This window comes from Mirounga leonina, unplaced genomic scaffold (genome assembly GCF_011800145.1).
Source record: "Mirounga leonina isolate KUSES-001 unplaced genomic scaffold, KU_Mleo_1.0 Mir_171, whole genome shotgun sequence".
NCBI lineage: Eukaryota > Metazoa > Chordata > Mammalia > Carnivora > Phocidae > Mirounga > Mirounga leonina.
The window spans coordinates 1,056,603-1,075,601 of NW_023270436.1; the positions used below are offsets into that span (position 1 = coordinate 1,056,603).

The window sequence follows — 18,999 nt, forward strand, 5'->3', positions numbered from 1 at the left end:
GGGGGGTGCCGCGGCTGGGGCACAGACCCGGGCGGGCTGGACCCCCTTTCCTGAGCCACTGTGAGGAGCTGGGCTTCACAAAACCCGGAAGGAGACCCCACATCGTTGCCCGCGGGCTCGCAGATGCACGACAACGGTGTGCGTCAGGAGAAAAAAGGGCATTAACAGGAGTCCCTTGTGTGTCAACTATACTTCAATTAATAAACAAAAATCCAGAGCCCGCGTCCCTTTTCCGCAGTCTAGAATGGCCGAGACAGAGCGAGGCGTGAGCAGAGCGTCAGGGAGCATCGTGGGGCGCATGTCTGGGACAAGGGGTGAGGGGCCACCACCCCTGCAGCCCGGGCCGGGGTGAGCAAGTGCCCCTCCGCGTCTGGGGGGCTTCAGGAAAGGGACGTGGCCCCACAGCTGTGCTTCTCTCAGAAGAGCCGGGAGGCTCTGAGCCTCTGTTGGGGGTGGCGCCGGCCACGGTGTGCAGACCAGGGGCCCACGCTTACGGGGTGCTGGACCGATTGTCGGGGGGCTCTGGCAGGCGCGGAGGCTCCTCGGGCTCCGGGGTGTGTGGCTGTGCCGTGGGGGACACGGACTCCCGCACGCCTGCGGAGACAGGAGGCTGCACTGAACCCGTAGGCCTGCCTCCCTGCAGACCCCACCCCCTCCAGGGGACCCCCCAGTACAGAACTGCGGCCACTGGGTGGCAGGTCCCCACACGGGCACGGCTGCTAGAGCATCACCGTGGGAGGAGGAGACACGGGCGTCCCCACGACCCCTCCTTGACCTCCAGGGCTTAAACGAAGTTGCCCCCCAGACCGCCGTGGGTGCAGACCCCAAAGAACAAAACACAGGGCTTCCAACCAAAACTCGTCTGTGAATGTGCCCAGCAGCCAAAACATGGAGACGCCCCAGGTGTCCACCAACACGAGTGGACAGGTAAGATCGCTGGCCACGGTGGGTGGGCCGTGGGTGGCCTCGGGAACAGGGCGCTCAGTGAGAGAAGCCGGACACAAAAGGCCACTCGGGTGCAATTCTGTTGGCGTGAGCAGCCCACACCGTGGAGACGAACAGAAAAGAGGTCAGTGGCTGCTCGGTGGGGGGGGAGGGGGTGGTGAGGAATGTTCTGGAACTAGGTGAAGTGGCAGATGGGCAACACTGTGAACGGGGTAAATGCCACTGACCTGGATGCTCCGAGTAGTTAATCTGGTACATTTTACTCTAGCAGGAAAAGCCCAGAGGCATCAGAGGTCGGTGGGCGAGGGGAGCGGGAGCGGGGGAGGGGCTGCCATGCTTAGGAAGGGGAGGCAGGGTCTGGCCGCCGTGTGGAGCAGACTGGGGTTGGGGCAGGAGACCGGAGTCACACATGGGGCTGGGACCACTGCCTCTGGCCCAGGCCCATGCCCGATGCGGGATGGGGCCTCCTTCTGCGCTGGTTCCTGATGTGTCCCCAGCAGAGCAGGTCCCTGAGCAGGGCTCTGGGTCCAGTCCTGGCTCTGTTGGCCACCACGGGCCATCCTGCCTCAGTTCTCCCACCTCTAAGTGGGGCCGGCCGGCCCTCGGTCATAGGTGTAAAGACCAGGTGCCGCCAGGCACACACGTGGTTTGCACAGGGCCAGGGGCACCAGCCATGCCCGTGGTCACCGCCTGAAGCTCTGTGGGCACCGGCCTGGGATCTTGCCCGGGGCTCGGAGGCTCTGGGGCGAGCTCTTACAAGGGCTGCAGGCCCCACATCCAGGGACCCTGGCGACAGACCCCGTTTACTCATCCCACACGCATGAGGGAGCAGCTAAGGCGTGCCACGCAGGGTCTTCATGCTGAGCTCACGAAGACAAACAAGACAGAAAAACCCTCCTCCTGGGGGGTTCTGTGCCCTGGGGGTCCCCTGCCTTTCTGTCCCCATCCCTGGGGAGCCTGTGGCTGACTCTGAGGGGAGGACTCACCGTACAGCTGCCAGATCCGCACCCTGTCCTCATAGGGGAGCCTGTAATGCAGAGGGTCGCCGACCGGGCCCTGGTAGTAGGGCTGCATGATGGAACTCGTGGCCGCCACGTGGCTCAGCCCGATGGCGTGGCCAAACTCGTGGACAGCCACCGCAAACAGGTCCATATCGTGGGCATCTGGGAACCACAGCGAGCAGTGGATCAGGGGAGGGACTTCCGGACCGGCCACAGGATGGAGCAAGCTCGTGCACAGGGGCGGGGGCACCCGTGGGGAGGGGGTGTGATGTGAGGGGTACCGACCCAGTTCCTGCCGAGGCCCTCCTGGGGTCTACAAGGGCTTCTCGGGCCAGAGTCCCACCATGGCAAAGGGCCCAGAGGCTCTGCGGGGTCGCTGCTGGTTCCTCAGGCTGGGACGGGCTCCACTCCCGGGGCTGGAGCATGGACTGAACCCACAGTGGCCCCCATCTGTGCCCTGCGCCCCTCGGCCCCCCTGCAGCCTGGGGGCCTGTGCCTTCCCAGACCAGTGGGGCTCAGCGAGCAAGGGGGCGAAGGTGTGAAGGCCTGCAGAGGCCTTGCAAGCTTCCGCTGCCTCTTGGAAGCTGGGACCAGGGTGAGGACGAGCCCGGCTCAGCATGTTGAGGGGAGACACCTTGAGCCGTGTGAGCCCGCATCCCAGGCCCGTGAGCCCAAGATCCACGGGGCAGGCGCCCCTGCCGGAGACGGCGGGGTGAGGCTGGGCTCCACGGGCGGGACAGATGCACAGAGCTCGGGGCCACGGGGGCTCTTCACCCCGCAGGCCTGAAGCGGCCCCTAGAAGCCAGGGGGTCCCTGGGACTCAGCCTCAGCCCGACGCACCTGACGAGCGGAAGGCCCAGGACTCGTCGTCATCGAAGTGGGCGTCCCCCGCGGTGTGGTGGTCGCCGGGGAAGAAGGCATGGGCCACCGTGCCGCCGGGGCCGTCGAAGGGGTAGGCGTCGTCGTGGTCAGCCGTGGAGAAGTCGATCTGGATGTCCGCAGTGCTGCCCGCCACCTCGTGGAAGTTGAGGGGCGTGATGTCGCTCCAGACTTTGAGGGCATAGTGCATGAGCGCACGCACCGTGTCGCGGCCCAGGGGCGAGTCCCGCGGGAATGTGCGGACCCTAGGTGGTGGGGTCAGAGCCCGGGGTCTGCCCACCAGGCGCAGGCCCTGCCCCCACCCCAGCCCCCACCCGGGGGGCTCCCGGGCACATCCCTCCCCAGGGTTGCCCATCCAGGCCTTCTTGGGAAACGGGATTTTGCGGATGTAGTTAGGATTTGAGATGAGGCCTCCCGGATGGGGTGAGGTGTCCTCAGAGGACACAGCAGGGGACACGGGGACGGGGAGAGGGCCACGCGAGGGCGGCAGACGCGGGGACTGTGGTAGTGGGTCGGAGGTGGCCAGCAGCACCCGGAGCAGGGAGGTGGGGGACGGACTCCCCCCACCCGCCCGCCCCACGGAGCCTCAGAAGGAGCCAGCCCTGCGAGCCCTGGACCTCGGGAACTGAGGACACAGTCCCGGTCCCGCAAAGCTCGGCTCGGGGGCGCTTGTTTGGGCAGCCCCCAGGCACTGAGACCCAGAGAGGCAGGCAGGTGCAGCCCACCCACCTCCAGGACAAGCTCCTCCTGTTCCACGTGGTGGGAGCTGGAGCCTGGCGTCTCCTTCGTGCCGGGGCCGCAGCTGGGAGGTCAGGGAGGGAACACCGAGGGGTCTTCATCAGCGCCAGGGTGGCCTCGTCTGCAGGGGTGGCCGGGGGTCAGGTCCCCTGGGGCTGGCAGCAGTCTCAGGCCCTATTCCCCAGTCCCTGCCCCGGGGCTCCAGCGTGCCAGGCCTCACGGCCAGGGGGACGTCCGCGGCCAGGCAGGGGTCATGCGAAGCGTTTACTGACTTCGGCAGCACACACGCCTGACCAGCTCTGCTGGGACACGGATGTGTACCCCTCTTCCGGGGCCTGGGCACAGATGCGCTCCATCAGCCCACGGGAGGGTCTCTCCAAGCCTGGGATTTGTTGCCAATATGTAAAACCCGGGGTGCTCCCACAAACACCCCAGATTTCTGGCTTCCCGTGGAAAGCTGCAAGTTTGGGCCGCACAGATCTGCCACTTCCGGGGACAAGAATCAACTGGGCCATGGGTGGGCAGATCCCACCCCGACAGCGGGCCCCCTTGGCCCCCATGGCGCAAGTGCGTGAGACCCTGCTGGGCGGGGTGCAGATGGGTCTGGGCCCAGCTGGGGCATAGTCCCCCCCACAACATGCCCGCATCTGGGGGTGGTGAGCGTGCTGACGGGATCCCATGTCCCCAGGGAGAGTGGGCCCAGCCCTAAGCCCACCCCCCACGGGCAGGCTGGAGAGGGCGAAGGGCCCCAAAGGGTGGCGGGCGGGGTGGGGGTGCAGCTGGGGGAAACCCCATCTCCTGCCACCGCTGGAGGACTGACCCAGGATGCCGGTGGCCTCCAGCCCTCCGAACCGTTGCATGGCCACAATGGCCTTCGTCAACTCCTCCCGTATCTGCAGCTGCCCTGTTGTGGGGTCTGCAGGGGGCAGGTAGCCGAACTTGCTCAGCCACTCCTGAGAGCAGAGAGCAGAGTGAGGCGAGGAGGAGGCGGGCTCAGCCCCACAAGAAGAGCTGCCTGCCCTTGAGGTGAGGGGCAGGCCTCTTCTGCCCTGATCACCACCGGCCCCAGCCCCCATTAGCCCACAGGGCACCTCGGGCCCCCTCTTTATAGACAGATTCTGGAGCACCGTCTTAATAAACTTGATGCCCCTCAGAAGGGGTGAGCTTAAGCAGCGCCCTTCTCCTGCGCCAGGACACGCCCAGGGCACACTTGAGAAGGTGAAGATATAAAAAGGTTATTACACGTGGCAAGTGCCAAATTCAGGCCCGGAGCCACCTTGGGAAGCAGCAACCTAGGACCCAAGGTCTGAAACCCACACTGAGAGGGCAGGAGTCTCAGACTCCGGTTTTAGGAATCCGCTCACGAGCTGCCGGGACTCTGAAGCCAGGCTGCCTGGGGGCAAATCCCACTGGGCCACCTCCTTGCCGGGCACCTGGGACAAGTCCCTCAAGCCCTCTGGGTGGTCTCCTTGCCTGTGGGTTGAGGACATCGTGGGTTACAACACGGAAACGCTCAGTGCCTGACGCAGGCGCTCGGTATACAAAGTGTACGTGGTGTTGTCAGGGGACAGGTCTGCCGAAAATGCCCTGGCACTGGGGTCCCGAGCCAAACAGGAAGCCGGAATGGCAGGTGACCCTTCCCCATGGGCACAGAGCCCCCTTCCCAAGTCCCAGCATCTTTACCCCCGTGGGGGGCCCGAGGAGAGAGGGAGGCGCTGACGCCATTCTTTGGGGGGACTCTCAGCTTCAACTACCAAATGGTGTCACGCCCACGTCCTGGCCGGTGTGACACGAAAGCCTTGGGCCGTGGGGACAGCGGTGGGCTCCCCAGTGGGGGAGGACCCGCAGGTGGGTGGGGGGCAAGGTTGCAGGAATTCCCTGAGACCCTCCCCTCCCAGGCCTGGCTCCAACATAGGCAGCAACCTGCAGGCCTATTTGTTTTCTGGTGGACACTGAAGAAACTCTCCGGAAGCTTCTGAGTTTGCGGCCCCTGCCAGTAGGACCCCTGCCCAGAGGCTCTGCCCCCACAGGGGGCCCAGCAGGTGCTCAGTGGGAGAGAGTCCACCCTCCCGGAATTCTCAGGAGCTTCAACTGACCAGGAGGAGCCACCTCCATGATTTGCATACAATTTGCATACACCTGCAGAGAACCAGCTAGATTCCTCTCTTTCCAGGAAACATGGCGTCTTTCCTGGGGTTTCTCTGTTCCTTTAACCCCCACCCCTCACACCCTTACTGGCCCAGAACCACCAGTCCTGACAGAAGACCCCCCGAGAGAGTGTGAGGACCTAGGACCCTCGGAGGCAGTGGAAGTAACTTGGTCCTCGATGGACAGCCATCGGGAGACCATTCCAAGTGGACACTCCTGATTGGAGGGGCCTGAGGAGTGACGCCCTGTGCTCGGATGAGGCGGGCATCGGCTGGGACAGGCCCACTTCCCCACCCCGGACTGTGCCCTCCTCAGAGTTAAGATCCTTGCTGTCCCTGGCACCCCTCTTCCTTAGCGAGGACCTCCCTTCACATCACTGGGGACACGTTAAAGTGTGTCTATCTCAGGCACCGAGAGGGGACCTGTCCCGGCCAGTACCCGGCTAGGCCCTGGAGATGCTCAAGCACAAAACACGTGCATTTGAGGCTACACATGTTTTGGGGAAAAGTTTTACAAAGTTTTGACGTTGCAGTTTGCTCTCTGAATGTCAACACACACACACACTTCAAAGCCCTGTTGCTCAGCGCACAAGGCTGCCTCCTCCAGGATGCCCTCAGGACTCTCCTGACAAACAGGATGCCAGGCGTGGGAGCCACCCCCTCCTCACCAGGGAAGGGTCCATCCGAGCGGGTGCATCCCCCCACCCAGGCTGCTTCAGAAGGACCCCCGCCCCCGGCAGTCTGGCCTGCAGGCTGAGGTAACAGCTGGGTCTCTGCACTGAGCAGCCCCATGTTCCACTCCTCACAGGGCTCTGTGGGGTTCACGGAGGAGCCCTGGCCCCCCAACCCCCGGGGTCCCCAGGGAAGCCCGGCCTGGAGACCCTCGCGTTCTGGGCTTTGGAGAAGCCAAGAGCACTCCTGGCGGTTTTGCAATGTTTGCCACACTGCAGAGCAGGCTTTAGCCTCGGGTCTGAGTGGCGGCGGGGTTAGCCTGCAGAAGGGAGGGGCAGCTGAGTGCAGGCATGGCCCTGGGACCCGCACTGCAGCCCCCAAGGTCAGTGGCCACTCCCACCTGCCCAGACCCTGCCTGAGATAGGGCTGAATCTGCGGGGTTGGCCAGGGGGTCCCCACCCGCAGGCAAGGGCTGGGGGTGCAGGGGTCTGTGTCCTCAATCACACTTCCCACCTACCCCCAATGTGGACTCCTCCCAATGACATTAGCATCACAAAGCAGTCCCCTCTCAAGCCCCCGCAGTCCTGGGGGTGCTTCTGGGTCCGTTCCTGGACAGCCTGGGGGTGGGGGGTGGGAGCACCCCACCAGCTGGCCAGGGGAAAATCCTAAGGGGGGTCTGACAACAGGACAAGCCCTGGCGGGTGTGGGGGCTCTCGGGTGGCCTCGGGGTGGCACTGGGCCCACAAGCCGTGGGGCCCCGCCCAGGCCTGTCTTCGGTGGAGGAACAAGTGCCTGGAACCCGAAGGCCCCATCCCCGCGGGGAAGGCACAGTGGCCGCCGGCAGAGGGAGGGGGCGGCTAAGAAGACAGCGCTCTCCCCACTTGCCAGCTCATCTCCATCTCGGAGGACACCGGCAAATTCCCAAATGGCCCGGCTTCCTCTTTTTCCCGGGCAGCACGACATTCTGAAGCTGCCGAGGACACAGTGGGTGCGAGCGGCGGGGGCGCCAACCCGGGCCAGACGCTGCCCCGCCTCGCCCTCGGGGCGCCCGCCCCCCCCCCCCGGGCGCACACCCAGGCCGGCCCCTCCCTGCGCGCCCATCCCGCCCCCCCTGCGCCGTCGTCATGGCGACCGCGTCTCCAGGGCAACCAGGCTGCAGCGGCGGAGGTGAACCTTCCAGAAGGCCGCGGGGAGGGGAGGGGAGGGGAGGGGAGAAGCAGGGGCGGCCCAACCCCGCAGCCGCCGCCCCGCCGAGGAGGATGCCCCGCAGCCGAGGAGATGAGCTCTGCCTCCTTCCAGCGACCCCTGAGCTGGGCCATTACCGCAGAGGGGGAAGCGGAGGCCGGGACACGGGGCCCGGTGCCAGGCGCTGGCGGGACGCAGGGCAGCGCATCCGGCGGGCCTTTCCCGGCTCGCCCACGAGGCCTCAGGTCTTACCCCGTGTGCTCAACACAGTTTGTTACACCGCCCACAGGTCTAACTCCCCTCCCTACTCTTCAGAGCCACAGGGAAGCGCGGCCCCGGCCCCGCGGCAGCTCCAGGAGGTGGGGGGGCCCCAGCAGGTGGGCACCGGGAAACTGCAACCCCAGCCCAATGGAGGGATGGCACGGGGCTCACTGTTCTGTGCTTCACCAAGCTGGCAAACAAGAAGTGCTTACTGTGTGCAGGGTCTCATGAAGTCCTCTATCTAGGCTGCCCCACCACGTGGCCGCTGCCGTCCCCACGGACAGGTGGCAAGTGGTGACCAGGAGACACACAATCGCCCGGAGCTGGCGGGGCCACCGTGTGCCTGGGACTGGCCCTGGCCTGGGTGTCTGCAGTTCTGCCAGGGACCGTGGCCATGGATGGCTGACCCGTGGGCCCTTCCCCTGCACGACCCGCCTCCAGCTGGAACCCCAGCCTCGTGGGGGGCGGCATGGAGAGCAGGTGTCTTTAGCATTAGCCCCGCTGCACAGACGAGGGAACCCAGGCTCAGAGGCTGCCGTGGGGCCGTGTGCAGACGGTCACCCCCCAGCCACGGCGATGTGGCTCGGGAGACGTGGAGCTGGCAGGCAGTGGCTTCAGAGCGGTCCTGAGGACCCGAACACTCACAGTGAGGAGAGCAGAGCCCGGCCGTACCCACGCGGTGCCGGCTCACTGCTCGCCCTGTGTGCCTTCACTCAGAGGGCAGGGTGACCACCACCTCCACTCACCGCCCAGGAGACTGAGGCCCCCAGACGTGTGACCAGAGTCAGTGGCGGGGCCGTGGTGTGGTGGCAGTCCCTGTCCAGCTTGCTCTGCCACGGGGGCCGCTGAAGACCCCGAAGGGAAATGAGCTGGGGTGTCCTCAGAGCAGGACCCCCGTGCTCGTCTTCCTCTGGGAGCTGACAGCGGGCGGCTGCCGGGGACCCCAAGCCCCAGTGTTGGCCCCAGTGTCTTCCCCGGGGAGGGGGGTAACGCTCCTAGATCCCCCCTGGACAGCCTGCTGTTCCCTGTCCATCCACCTGACACTCCCAGGCTGAGCGCTCGCTGTACCGGGCACCCTGGGGCAACAGGGGCCTGGGAGAGCCTGCCCTGCACGCAGGGCTCCCGGTGCGGACAGCGTCCTGGGGAAGAACAGCAATGAGCACATGAACACAGCAAGTGACACCAGACCGTGACTGGGTCATGCATGACTGTCGTTACCAGAAGTGACCCAACAGCCAACAGTTACCGAGTACTCTTCTGTTCGCTAACCCACTTAATGCTCTCGGCACCCTCAGGGCAGAGCTACGTGAGGCCAGGGTGCACGGTCTGTGGTGTTCAATCCGTGCTTGGCACACGGTAGACACCAAGTGAGCACCTGCTAAATTAATCCTATGAGGAGGGCACGATTATCCCCATTTTACAGATGGGGACACAGAGGCCTAGAGAGATTAGGACATGTACCCACAGTCACGTAGCCAGCATGGGGCAGGGCCGGGGAGCCTGGGGTGTCTGGCTTCAGAGCCTATTCCTGTAACCTCTGTGCTATGAGGAGACGTGAGTGACAGGGTGCAGGGACTAATTAAATGGTGGCCAGGGAAGATGTCCTTGGGGGGGGGTGACAGTAGGTTGAGACCGGAAAGATGAGGAGCTGGTCAGGTGACAAGCCCTACGAAAGTTCATGGAGGTGGGCATGGCAGATGCAAAGGCCCCGGGGCAGGAAGCAGCCTGGCAAGTTCTATAGAGAAAGGAGTTCCACGGAGTACAGGAGGAAGGCATTCAGAAGCCAGCCGCCTGTAAGGAGTGGGACCTGAGTCTGTGAGAGTGGGGAAGCTGGGCTTCTGCCCTGTCCCTCCCGAGAGATGGACAATGCTCGGGAGACCCGACAGGCTCTCAGCTTATGTGGGGCAGATGCATCACCCTCCGTGAGCCAAGCACAGACCCTACACCCAGAGCATCTCACTAGAAACTCAGATCACCACCGACAGGCAAAAAGCACACACCCTTGGAAGGCACTGCGTCAGCAGCCCTGCCAAACCCCAAATCCTGTACAGCCTTCTCTCCATTCCTCCCTCCCCCTGGGAACACGCAGGCAGCTTACTCCCTGCCAGACACTTCAGAGGCCTCACCTGAACGTCCCAGCAGCCCTGTTTTACAAACGGGAGCCTGGGGCCCGCAGGCTGGGTCTGGACCCCCATCTGTGTCAAGGGCCCCCGTGAGAGCAAGCGCATCCTAAGCCCCCAGGCAAGCCGGGCCACACTCCCAGGGCTCAGACCACAGGCATCCAGCACAGCCCTGCCCACACCACACTGGCTCGCAGGACAAAAGCCCCACAGAGACTTCTTTCAGACCGGCCTGCAGCCCCAAAGGCAGTGGGTGCTCCGGCACAAGGACTGAGCGCTGACAGCATGCCTCAAGGTGGGGGCCTCAGGAGGGTTGGGGGGGTGTCTTAGGTCCTTCACATTTAAATTCAACCTCCCACAGAGGTGCAGGGAGGCGACCCCAGCAGCCTTCCCTCTCCAAGGCTCAGGACAAAAGCACGCACGCCCAGGTTCACCATTCCCGCTCTCTCTGTCCTAGCAGAGGGCATGCAGTCTGGCCCTGGCCTGGGTGTCTGCAGCTTCGAGGTGCAAGGGACAGTCCTGACCCCAAGCCAGGTCTGTGACCTCAGGCCCGAGGGCACGCAGGGCCCACAGGCTCCCCTGGGTGCTGGCACCGAGGAGCAGGGACCCAGAGGCCACTGGCTGAGGGTGACTGTCACCCTTGCTGCGACCTGCCCCTGGCCCAGGAGGGGGACGCGGGGCTCACGCTTGCTCCGAGTGAGGTCCTGGCTCGCACCCACCCTTGCCACCATCCGGCCTTGTCCTGCCCATCCCCGCGGGGCCTCCTGGGTCTTTGGAGGGCCTTGCTCATTCCCACTCATCCTCAGCCACACACCAGTCACCTCTCTGGGTGTCAAAGATCACACGATCCGCCAAGATGCCGCGTGGTTCGGGGCCACGAGCACTTTGTTGCTGGAAGCAGAAACCCGAGCAGAAACTCGAGGGGCCGAGCTGGCAGGTCTGCTAACACGCACCGCATCCCATTCACGCCCGCCACCAGGCCCCCCTGCTCCCGGGCCTGGGTCCCAGGTGCTCCTGGCCCTGCTGCTGGCTTAGCAAAATATTAGCAACAGCCCGCTCGTCTGTGCCCAGGGCTGGCTGGAGGATGTGATGTCCGTGCAAAGAAGCGAGCTGGGGCGGGCACCAAGCACCAGGCAGACCCAGACGCTCCAGTATGGACCGCTCTCCAGGACAGGACTTCCAAGGGAAAACAGCAGGGCACCGCACAGCAGGCAGCAGGCCTCGTCCCCAGAGATAAGGGGCCCAGGTCCCCATGTCCTTTGGAGTGCCCAGACGACCTCCAGAGGGATTCTCAGGAAGCGAGGGGAGGGCAGGGAAGATGGGATTTCTCCCGCAGGCCCTTCCCTATGGCCTGAATAGCTCGCTACGGTTAGTACCTACCCAGAAATAAAATGATGAAAAGCTCAGGGCCGAGCGGCCACAGCCCCAGGAGGGCACAGCGCACTCTCTTGTCCTGCTCCACGCGGCCTGAAAGCCCACCGGCAGTTGGGCACAGCAGGACTCAATCCAGCGCTTTGTCCTCTCACTAAAGCTGGGGGTGGGCTGGGCCGGGCCAGCCTCTCTGGGGACCAGCCAGAGCTCCAGACCCGCTGGGCTCAACTCTGGCAGAAGCTGGGTCACACTGACAAAGGGGCCCTTCTCCTCCCTGGCAGCCCCAGATCTGAATATGCAGAGTCAGTGGGCCCCAGAGGCGGGTGGCAGTCTACAGACGGGGTGGGAAGGAACCCCCTCCTCCCCATAAATCCTGTCTCCAAGACTTCCTGCACCTCTGGGTCTGGGGCTCTGAGGTGTCATTCCCCAGAAGGCCACCAGAGACCGCCCTCCGCCCACAAACGTGGGCAGGAGTCAGGAAGGCTTGGCCACACCAGGAGGGACCTCCTGGCCTTCCCTGGGTGGGGGCCTCTAGGGTCAGGGGCAGAACCCTTCGCTACTCCCCCACGGGGCCAGATGCCAGGGCCCTGCTGTCTCTGGGGCTCCAGGCTGAGGAGCCACATCCCCCCCACCCCCCAGTGCATCCCACAGAGTTGGGCCCATGACTGCCCGCCACGCGCCAGGAGGCTCTGGGGAGCCGGGGAGGGAGAAGAGGCAGTGCCCTGGCCCTCGCTGGGAGGAGTGTGCCCAGCCTGCTGTCTCTGGGCAGGCAGAGAAAAACTTGAGAACTGGGCCAGGTCTGACAAACGAACTGGGCCGGGACTAGCATCCCCTGACTGCACCTTAGGATCCTCCTTAGCCTCGGGAGCTGGGCCTCTCTGAGCGGGAGAGTGGACCCCGAGACCCGCTGCCCCCCAGATCATGTGCCCCAGGAGCGGGTCCAGGAAGCCCCCAGCTCCAAAGGAGCCCCGAGGGGGTGAACTGAGGCACCCCAATTTCAGGGGCAGTTCGGCTGGGAGGAAGGCCAGTGTGGGGCCCCTCAGGCGTCGGGATGCCGTCAGCGGGGACGTGGCTGCGCCCTCCCAGATGGCTTCGAGGGCTGGGCCAGCTGGGCGGGGGTGGTCCCAGCCTGCTTCTCAGCCAGAACCTGTGGCCGAGTCCTGCCAAGTCTGTGGAGCTGCGGATGCCGCCCAACTGCCCCCATCCGAGTACCTCCGCCTGCCTGAACTCCGCCTGCAGCCTCCAAGTGCCAACGGCGCTGGGGAGGGGTCCGGCCAGCACCGCTGCCGGCCGGGGGCCGTGTGCGGGGGTGGGGAGGCCGCGGCCCCCGGCCCGCATCCCCGCGTCTCGGGGAGAGAGGGCAGCGGCAGGGGCGGAAGCCCCAGAAGATCGTTCCAATCCAACGGCCCCTCGCGCCCTCGCCTGGCCTCTCGAACCTGGGGGTGGCGACCCATAAAGTCTGATCCCAACCCTCCAGGTCCAGGGGAGTCTGAATGGGGGAGGGGCGCGGGACGAGGCCACTGCCGCCGCTCCCGGGACGGCTCCCAAAACAGGGGGACAGCTGGTGTTACGGGAGGGGGCGCTGGGGACGGCGGTGGGGCTGCATCAGAGCCTGGGAATGGAAGGGGGCCCCCGTCCAGCTCAGGCAGGGCCAAGCGGGAGGCAGAGCAAGGCTGGCCGCCCTGGCGGCGGAAGGGGCCAGGGAATAGGGCCAAGATTCACGCCCAGCGGGGGGCAGGGGGCCGGCTCTCTTGCTCCCCAACACCCTACACGGAGCAAACTCGAGAGCCACCGGCTTTCCGGGCGCCCACACTCCGCAGCCCCAACCTTTCCTGGGTGGTGGGGCGCGCCCCTCCCCCCCGCCCCTCCCACTGGGAACGCACGCGGGGCGCACTGCCCCCGGCGGCTGCAACGGCTGTCCCACTCGCCCGGGGTCCCCCTTCGGGGCCGCTCCAAGCCGCGGACAAGGGCTCCGTCCAGGCAGCCCCAACCTCCGCTGCCCCCCGCGGCTGCCGCGCGCGGGGAGCGCGGAGCGCAAGGAGCCGGGAAGGCACGCGGCGCCTCTCCCAGGCCCGGGTGCGCGCACGTCAGCCGCTCAGCCTGCGCCCCGGCCTCAGCTTTCCGCCTGGGAAATGGGTCCAAGGCTGCCCGAGCTCCCGCAGGCGCCGGGCGGTGGGACGGCGTCCTCTCCGCCCGCGGGACCCCGTTTGCCGGCCGCGCACTCACCACTCCCAGGCTGAGGTCCTCCGCGCGGGGTGCGGGCGCGCCCCAGCTCCCGCGGGCCGCCAGCGCGAGCAGCAGCAACGGCAGCTGCGGGAGCCGGGGCCAGGGGGCCGGCGGTCCGGGAGCGGGGGCGCCGCTGCGCCCCATCCCGCTCGCGGGGCCGTCGGCGCGGCACTGCAGGTCTCCGCGTTCCCGCGCCCCGCTCCGCCCGGCTTCCCGCGCCCCTGCGTCGGGCTCCCCACGCCGCTGCGCCCCGCTCCGCCGCTCTGCGCCCCCGCGCCCCCACGCCCGTGCGCCCCGCTCTGCTGCGCGCCGCTCCCCGGCCCGCCCGAGCCCCGCGCGCCGCCTCCTGTCGGTGGGGCGGGGAATGCTAATGTATGCTAATGACCGCCGGCAGCGCTCGCTCCGCCCACCGTCTTAAAGGCCCCGCGTCCCGCGCGGGTGCTCGTACCCCACCCGTGCCCCACGCCTCGCGCGTGCACCGGGGCCTGGGGCTGCGGCTGTCGGAAGGCCGGCGGTTTCCGAGCGTCCCGAGACGGTCTCGAGACGGCGGGCGGTGCGCGGACGGGGCGCCCCCCGGGGGTTGACCCGGCCCCCCGCCCGCCCGCGCGCTCCGCGGACCCGGCCCCAGAGCCCGGATTCGCGGCCACGGTTGGGCACCCCCAGCGGCAGTTGCAGCGCGCCCGGTGGACGCCTGGCGGAGCCCCTGATCCGCGAAAGAAAGGGGTGGCTGCGGAGAGGGGGTGAGCGTGGGGGCGGGCGGGGCGCAGTGGGCGCGCGCGTCTCCTGGGGTCTGGGCTGGGGGGCAGGATGTGAATGCTGACGTCTGTCGGAGGTCCGTGTGCGCGGGGCACATGTCCAGCCTGCCCCTTTATCAGTCTCGGCTTCTCACAGCATCTCGTGAGATGGGAACGATTATTCCCATTTTTCCAACAAGGAAACTGAGGTCCAGAGAAATTAAGTAACTTGCGGGGTGAGGGGGCTGCGAGGTTCAGATACAAACGCCCCCACACCTGAGTGAGATTTCTCATCCTGCTGGTCTACAACTGCTTCCCAGCCATCGCCCCTTCACCCTCTGGTCCTGGCTGGTGCTGTGGCCCCGGTCTCCAGACAGGGAAACTGAGGCCCAGGCACTTCCGCTGGATCCACGTTACCCAGTCTGGGGGGAGTGGCGAGGGCTGGCTTCCAGGCAGAGCCCCCCCTTCACCATCCTTCCCTGATACTCTTAGAGCCTCGGCGGCCCCTTTGGAGCAAGGAGATTCCACACCTGCTGCACAATAGCTCTGTATTGACCGACTGAGATTCCGAGTAGCGAGGCACCAGGCACACAGTGACCCTTCACAGGCACATCCCCAAATTTTGCTCATGTGCATCGGGACAACCTGGTTGCCAGTGAAGGAAACCAGCTCAAACTGGTCCTAGTCAAGGAAAGGAAATTTAGGGGCTTGTGAGGCTGGGACACCGCAGAGTGCACTGATGTCAGGCAAGGCTGGGTCAGGTTGTACAAGGACTGGATCAGAATTCAGTTCCTCCCTCCATTTATGCGTTGGCTTCATCCTTGGGCAAGATTTCTCCAAATGGCAGCCAAGATGGTGCAGGGCAGCTTCAGCCAACATCCTTGTCTTGTAGCAAGCAGAGCCACACACAGACCCGCAAGCCACAGACCCAGGGCCGTCTTTCTTTCTTTCTTTTTTTTTTTTTTAAGATTTTATTTATTTATTTGAGACAGAGAGAATGAGAGAGAGAGAGCACATGAGAGGGGGAGGGTCAGAGGGAGAAGCAGACCCCCCGCCGAGCAGGGAGCCCGACGCGGGACTCGATCCCAGGACTCCAGGATCATGACCTGAGCCGAAGGCAGTCACTCAACCAACTGAGCCACCCAGGCACCCTCTTTTTTTTTTTTTTTTAAAGATTTTATTTATTTATTTGAGACAGAGAGAATGAGAGACAGAGAGCATGAGAGGGGGGAGGGTCAGAGGGAGAAGCAGACCCCCCGCCGAGCAGGGAGCCTGACGCGGGACTCGATCCCGGGACTCCAGGATCATGACCTGAGCCGAAGGCAGCCGCTTAACCAACTGAGCCACCCAGGTGCCCCAGGGCCGTCTTTCATCGGATGATGTGGATTATGTGTTTGTCCCTGAGCCAACCATGTGGCCAAGGGATGGAAATGAGCTGACCTGCCTGCGTAGACCATGGGAAGGAGGGGGTTTTCTAAAGGAAACTGGAGGTGCTGAAGTCAGAGTAAGGGAGGTGGATGGCAGGCAGGGCCGGATCAAGGAGCTCAGAAGAGAGGCCAGAGCAGTCCACCCCTGTGTCAGAGTTCTTCCTGCATTTGAGGGTTTGGAGCAGGATTCTGTGGGGGGACTCATTCCAGATGATGGTGAAGAGAGAGGTAGCTGTGACAGTGGCCTCAGGTGCACAAACATAAGCGTGGACCTCAGGTGGGTCCAGACAGTGGCTGGAGACAACGGCGAGCACCTAGGATGCTGGGCTAGGACATACTTGGGGGGGCGGCATGTCCCTTCATGCCGGGGGCCACTACACACCAGCTGCTGCTTTCTCTTTGAGCCTGCCACTGAATTCTGGTGTTTGAACGTGGACAGAATCCAAGCACCGATGAGAGGCCACTCTTCACCATCAGATGGGCGATGTTGGAAAAGTGATACATCATCATGTGCCCAGGGTGTGGGAAGTGGGGGCTTTGGTGCCACGGGTGGCGGTGGGGTGCCAGCTGGTACAGACTTACTGGAAGGCCATCAGGGAACAGCTATTAAAATTTTAAAAGTACATTTTCTATGGCTAGCGTTCTTGGTGTCTGCCCTAGAAAAACACTCCCATCTTTGCACAAGAAGGTGAAGGCAGGATGCACTAGTTTACCGTCAGAAGCTGCCTACATGTGCATGCAGGGCTGACCCACTAAAGCAGGGCCACGTGTCTGGTCAGTTGTGCGGGCTGTGGCCCAGGACTTGGGTGAGGGCTCTGCCCTCCGAGTTGTGATTCCTGGGGCGGGGGTGCGTCCCACTAGAGAGACAGCTGTCTCTTCTGAGACCCAGGAGGTGCCCTGGACAGACACACCCAGAAGACAGAACACTACCTGGAAGTTAGAAAGAAAGGACTAGATCTGGGGGCACCAGGGGGACCACTCATACACCTTGTTGAGTGAAAAAAACAAATTGTGGGAAAAGAAATCAGAAAACCCCCACAAAACAACAAACATGTCTAACTATATCATTCTTCTGAGCCCTTGATCCAGCCTTGCCTGCATCCATCTCCCTTTCTCTGGCGTCAGCACCTCCAACTTCCTTTAGAAAGTTCCCCTTTGACCCTGTCAGCCCAGGGATTTGGGATGCAGACCCCCACCATCTGGAGCATAGAAGCCAGGATGGGCCCATCCCTCCTTACCATCTCCCGGCCACACAACCTGCTCAGGGCCGGCCCCACAGCCCACGTCCTGCAAGGAGGGACAATCCTGAGACGGTGGCTTGGGCTCGCTGAGCTGGATGGCCGGGGGCTGCAGCTTTCCTGGGCTCTGTGTGTGTGTGTAAATGCAGAGGGAAAGTTCTGGAGGGAACCCACTACAGCACGTGATGAGGACTCCAGGCGGGAGGGCAGGGAGCAGCCCCAGGCCTGAGCTCACGTCCTCCCTGGGCGCTCCGTCCTGCTGCCTGCCCCTGGCACTCTCCGTCCCAGGCCCTGCACAGCCCAGGCTCATGACTGGCGCAGGAGAGATGCTCCGGGCCCTTGCACGTGATCTGCACCCTCCGGGGAAACCAGCTCCGACACCTTCCCATCCCTAGGTCCCCCGGGGGGGGGGGGGTGTTCTCTGTCCCTGGGATCCTCTGCTTGGGGTCTGCTTGAGGGACCGGGCGAGGACGGGTGAGGCTGGGTGAGGATGGTGGGCACTGGGCTCTGTATGGGGGGACAAGGCCTGCTTTACTAACACTCCTACTAGGAGCAGCTATGTCTGATTCGCTTGTGTAATTGAAAATCAATAAAAATGAGAACAAGAGAAATGTTAACTATGTGTATTGGATGCAAAAGGTTGACTTACTCAAGTAGGGTCCCTTCTCCAAGACCAGGGTTTCGAGGGGAGGTGGCGCCCTTAGACCAGGCCCCATGCCTTCACTCTAGCAGGGTGGTGGGGCTCGGGCCTGAGCCCCTGCCCTTGTGGGGCTGCCGCCCTGGGTCGGGAGACACGAATCAACGTAGGCAAAGTGTGGAACAGTGGCCCAGAAATGCCCCATCCCAGCCCCCGGAACCCGAGAGCGTGGTTCCTTATGTGGCAAAAGGGGCTTTGCAGCTGTGATCAAGGCCAAGATCTTGGGATGGGATTGTCCTGGATGGCCTGGTGGGCCCAGTGTCATCACCAGAGTCCTTACAGGAGGGAGGGGAAGGCTCAGAGCCGGGGAGCAGGTCATGTGACAAGGGAAGCTGCGGCCAGAGTGGTGCAGCCAGGAGCCCGGGGGATGCAGGCACCTCTGGAAGCTGGAAGCCCTGAGCCCCGGGGGGGCCAGCCCTGCCCCACCTGCTTTCACCCCTGCAGAGCTGACTTCAGCTGCTGGCCTCCGGAGTGAGACTGAATGTGTTTCTGCCCGTGAGTGTGTGGTCACCGTCACGGCAGCCACAGTGACTCTTACTTGTCAGACACGTGGCAACAGTACGCGGATGGCTGCTGCGGTGGGGACAGCCAGTGCCAAGGCCCTGGGGCAGCCTAGGGGGAGGGGCCGTGGGTGGAATGAGAGGGGGAGGTGATTTTAAAACATGTCCTTAAGGGGCACCTGGGGGGCTCAGTCGGTTGAGGGTGGACTCTTGATTTGGCTCCCCCTCTGCACCCCCCAACCCCACCCCCTCTCTCAAGCCTGCAACGACATCGTTCTCTCTCTCAAGTAAATAGATCTTTTTTTTTTTTAAGATTTCATTTATTTATTTGAGAGAGAAATAGCATGAGAGAGAGAGAGAGAGAGGGAACGAATGGGGGAAGGGGCAGAGGGGGAGGGAGAAGCCGGCTCCGCACAGGGCCAGACACAGGGCTCGATCCCGGGATCCCCAGGATCATGACCTGAGCCAAAGGCAGATGCCCAACCAACTGAGCCACCACCCAGGTGCCCCAATAAATAGGTCTTAAAAAAAAAAAAAAAAGGAAAACATGTCCTTAAATCATGACACCCATCCCAGGGAGGTACTCCCTTCCCCTGGAGACAGAGCATGCCTTCGTGACCGCCTTCAAGAACAGCCAAGGGGCGCCTGGGTGGCTCAGTTGGTTAAGCGACTGCCTTCAGCTCCGGTCATGATCCTGGAGTCCCGGGATCGAGTCCCGCGTCGGGCTCCCTGCTCGGCGGGGAGTCTGCTTCTCCCTCTGACCCTCCCCCTCTCATGCTCTCTGTTTCCCCTTCTCTCAGATAAATGGATAAAACCTTAAAAAAAAAAAAAAAAGAACAGCCAGGCCCGGACTCATGT

General features: G+C 63.9%; 1 protein-coding gene across 1 annotated transcript in view; it reads right to left on the minus strand.

Moving 5' to 3' along the window:
* The window catches only part of MMP17 (matrix metallopeptidase 17), a 23,635-nt gene extending 9,946 nt beyond the window's left edge, over window positions 1-13,689 (minus strand). The window contains exons 1-6 of the mRNA XM_035016700.1: window positions 13,546-13,689; window positions 4,384-4,516; window positions 3,555-3,684; window positions 2,787-3,070; window positions 1,932-2,108; window positions 495-594 (exon numbers count right to left, since the gene is read on the minus strand). Of these exons, the coding sequence (XP_034872591.1) occupies window positions 495-594; window positions 1,932-2,108; window positions 2,787-3,070; window positions 3,555-3,684; window positions 4,384-4,516; window positions 13,546-13,689 (968 nt within the window). The remainder of the gene's footprint in view (window positions 1-494; window positions 595-1,931; window positions 2,109-2,786; window positions 3,071-3,554; window positions 3,685-4,383; window positions 4,517-13,545) is intronic.
* Window positions 13,690-18,999: the final 5,310 nt, after the last annotated feature.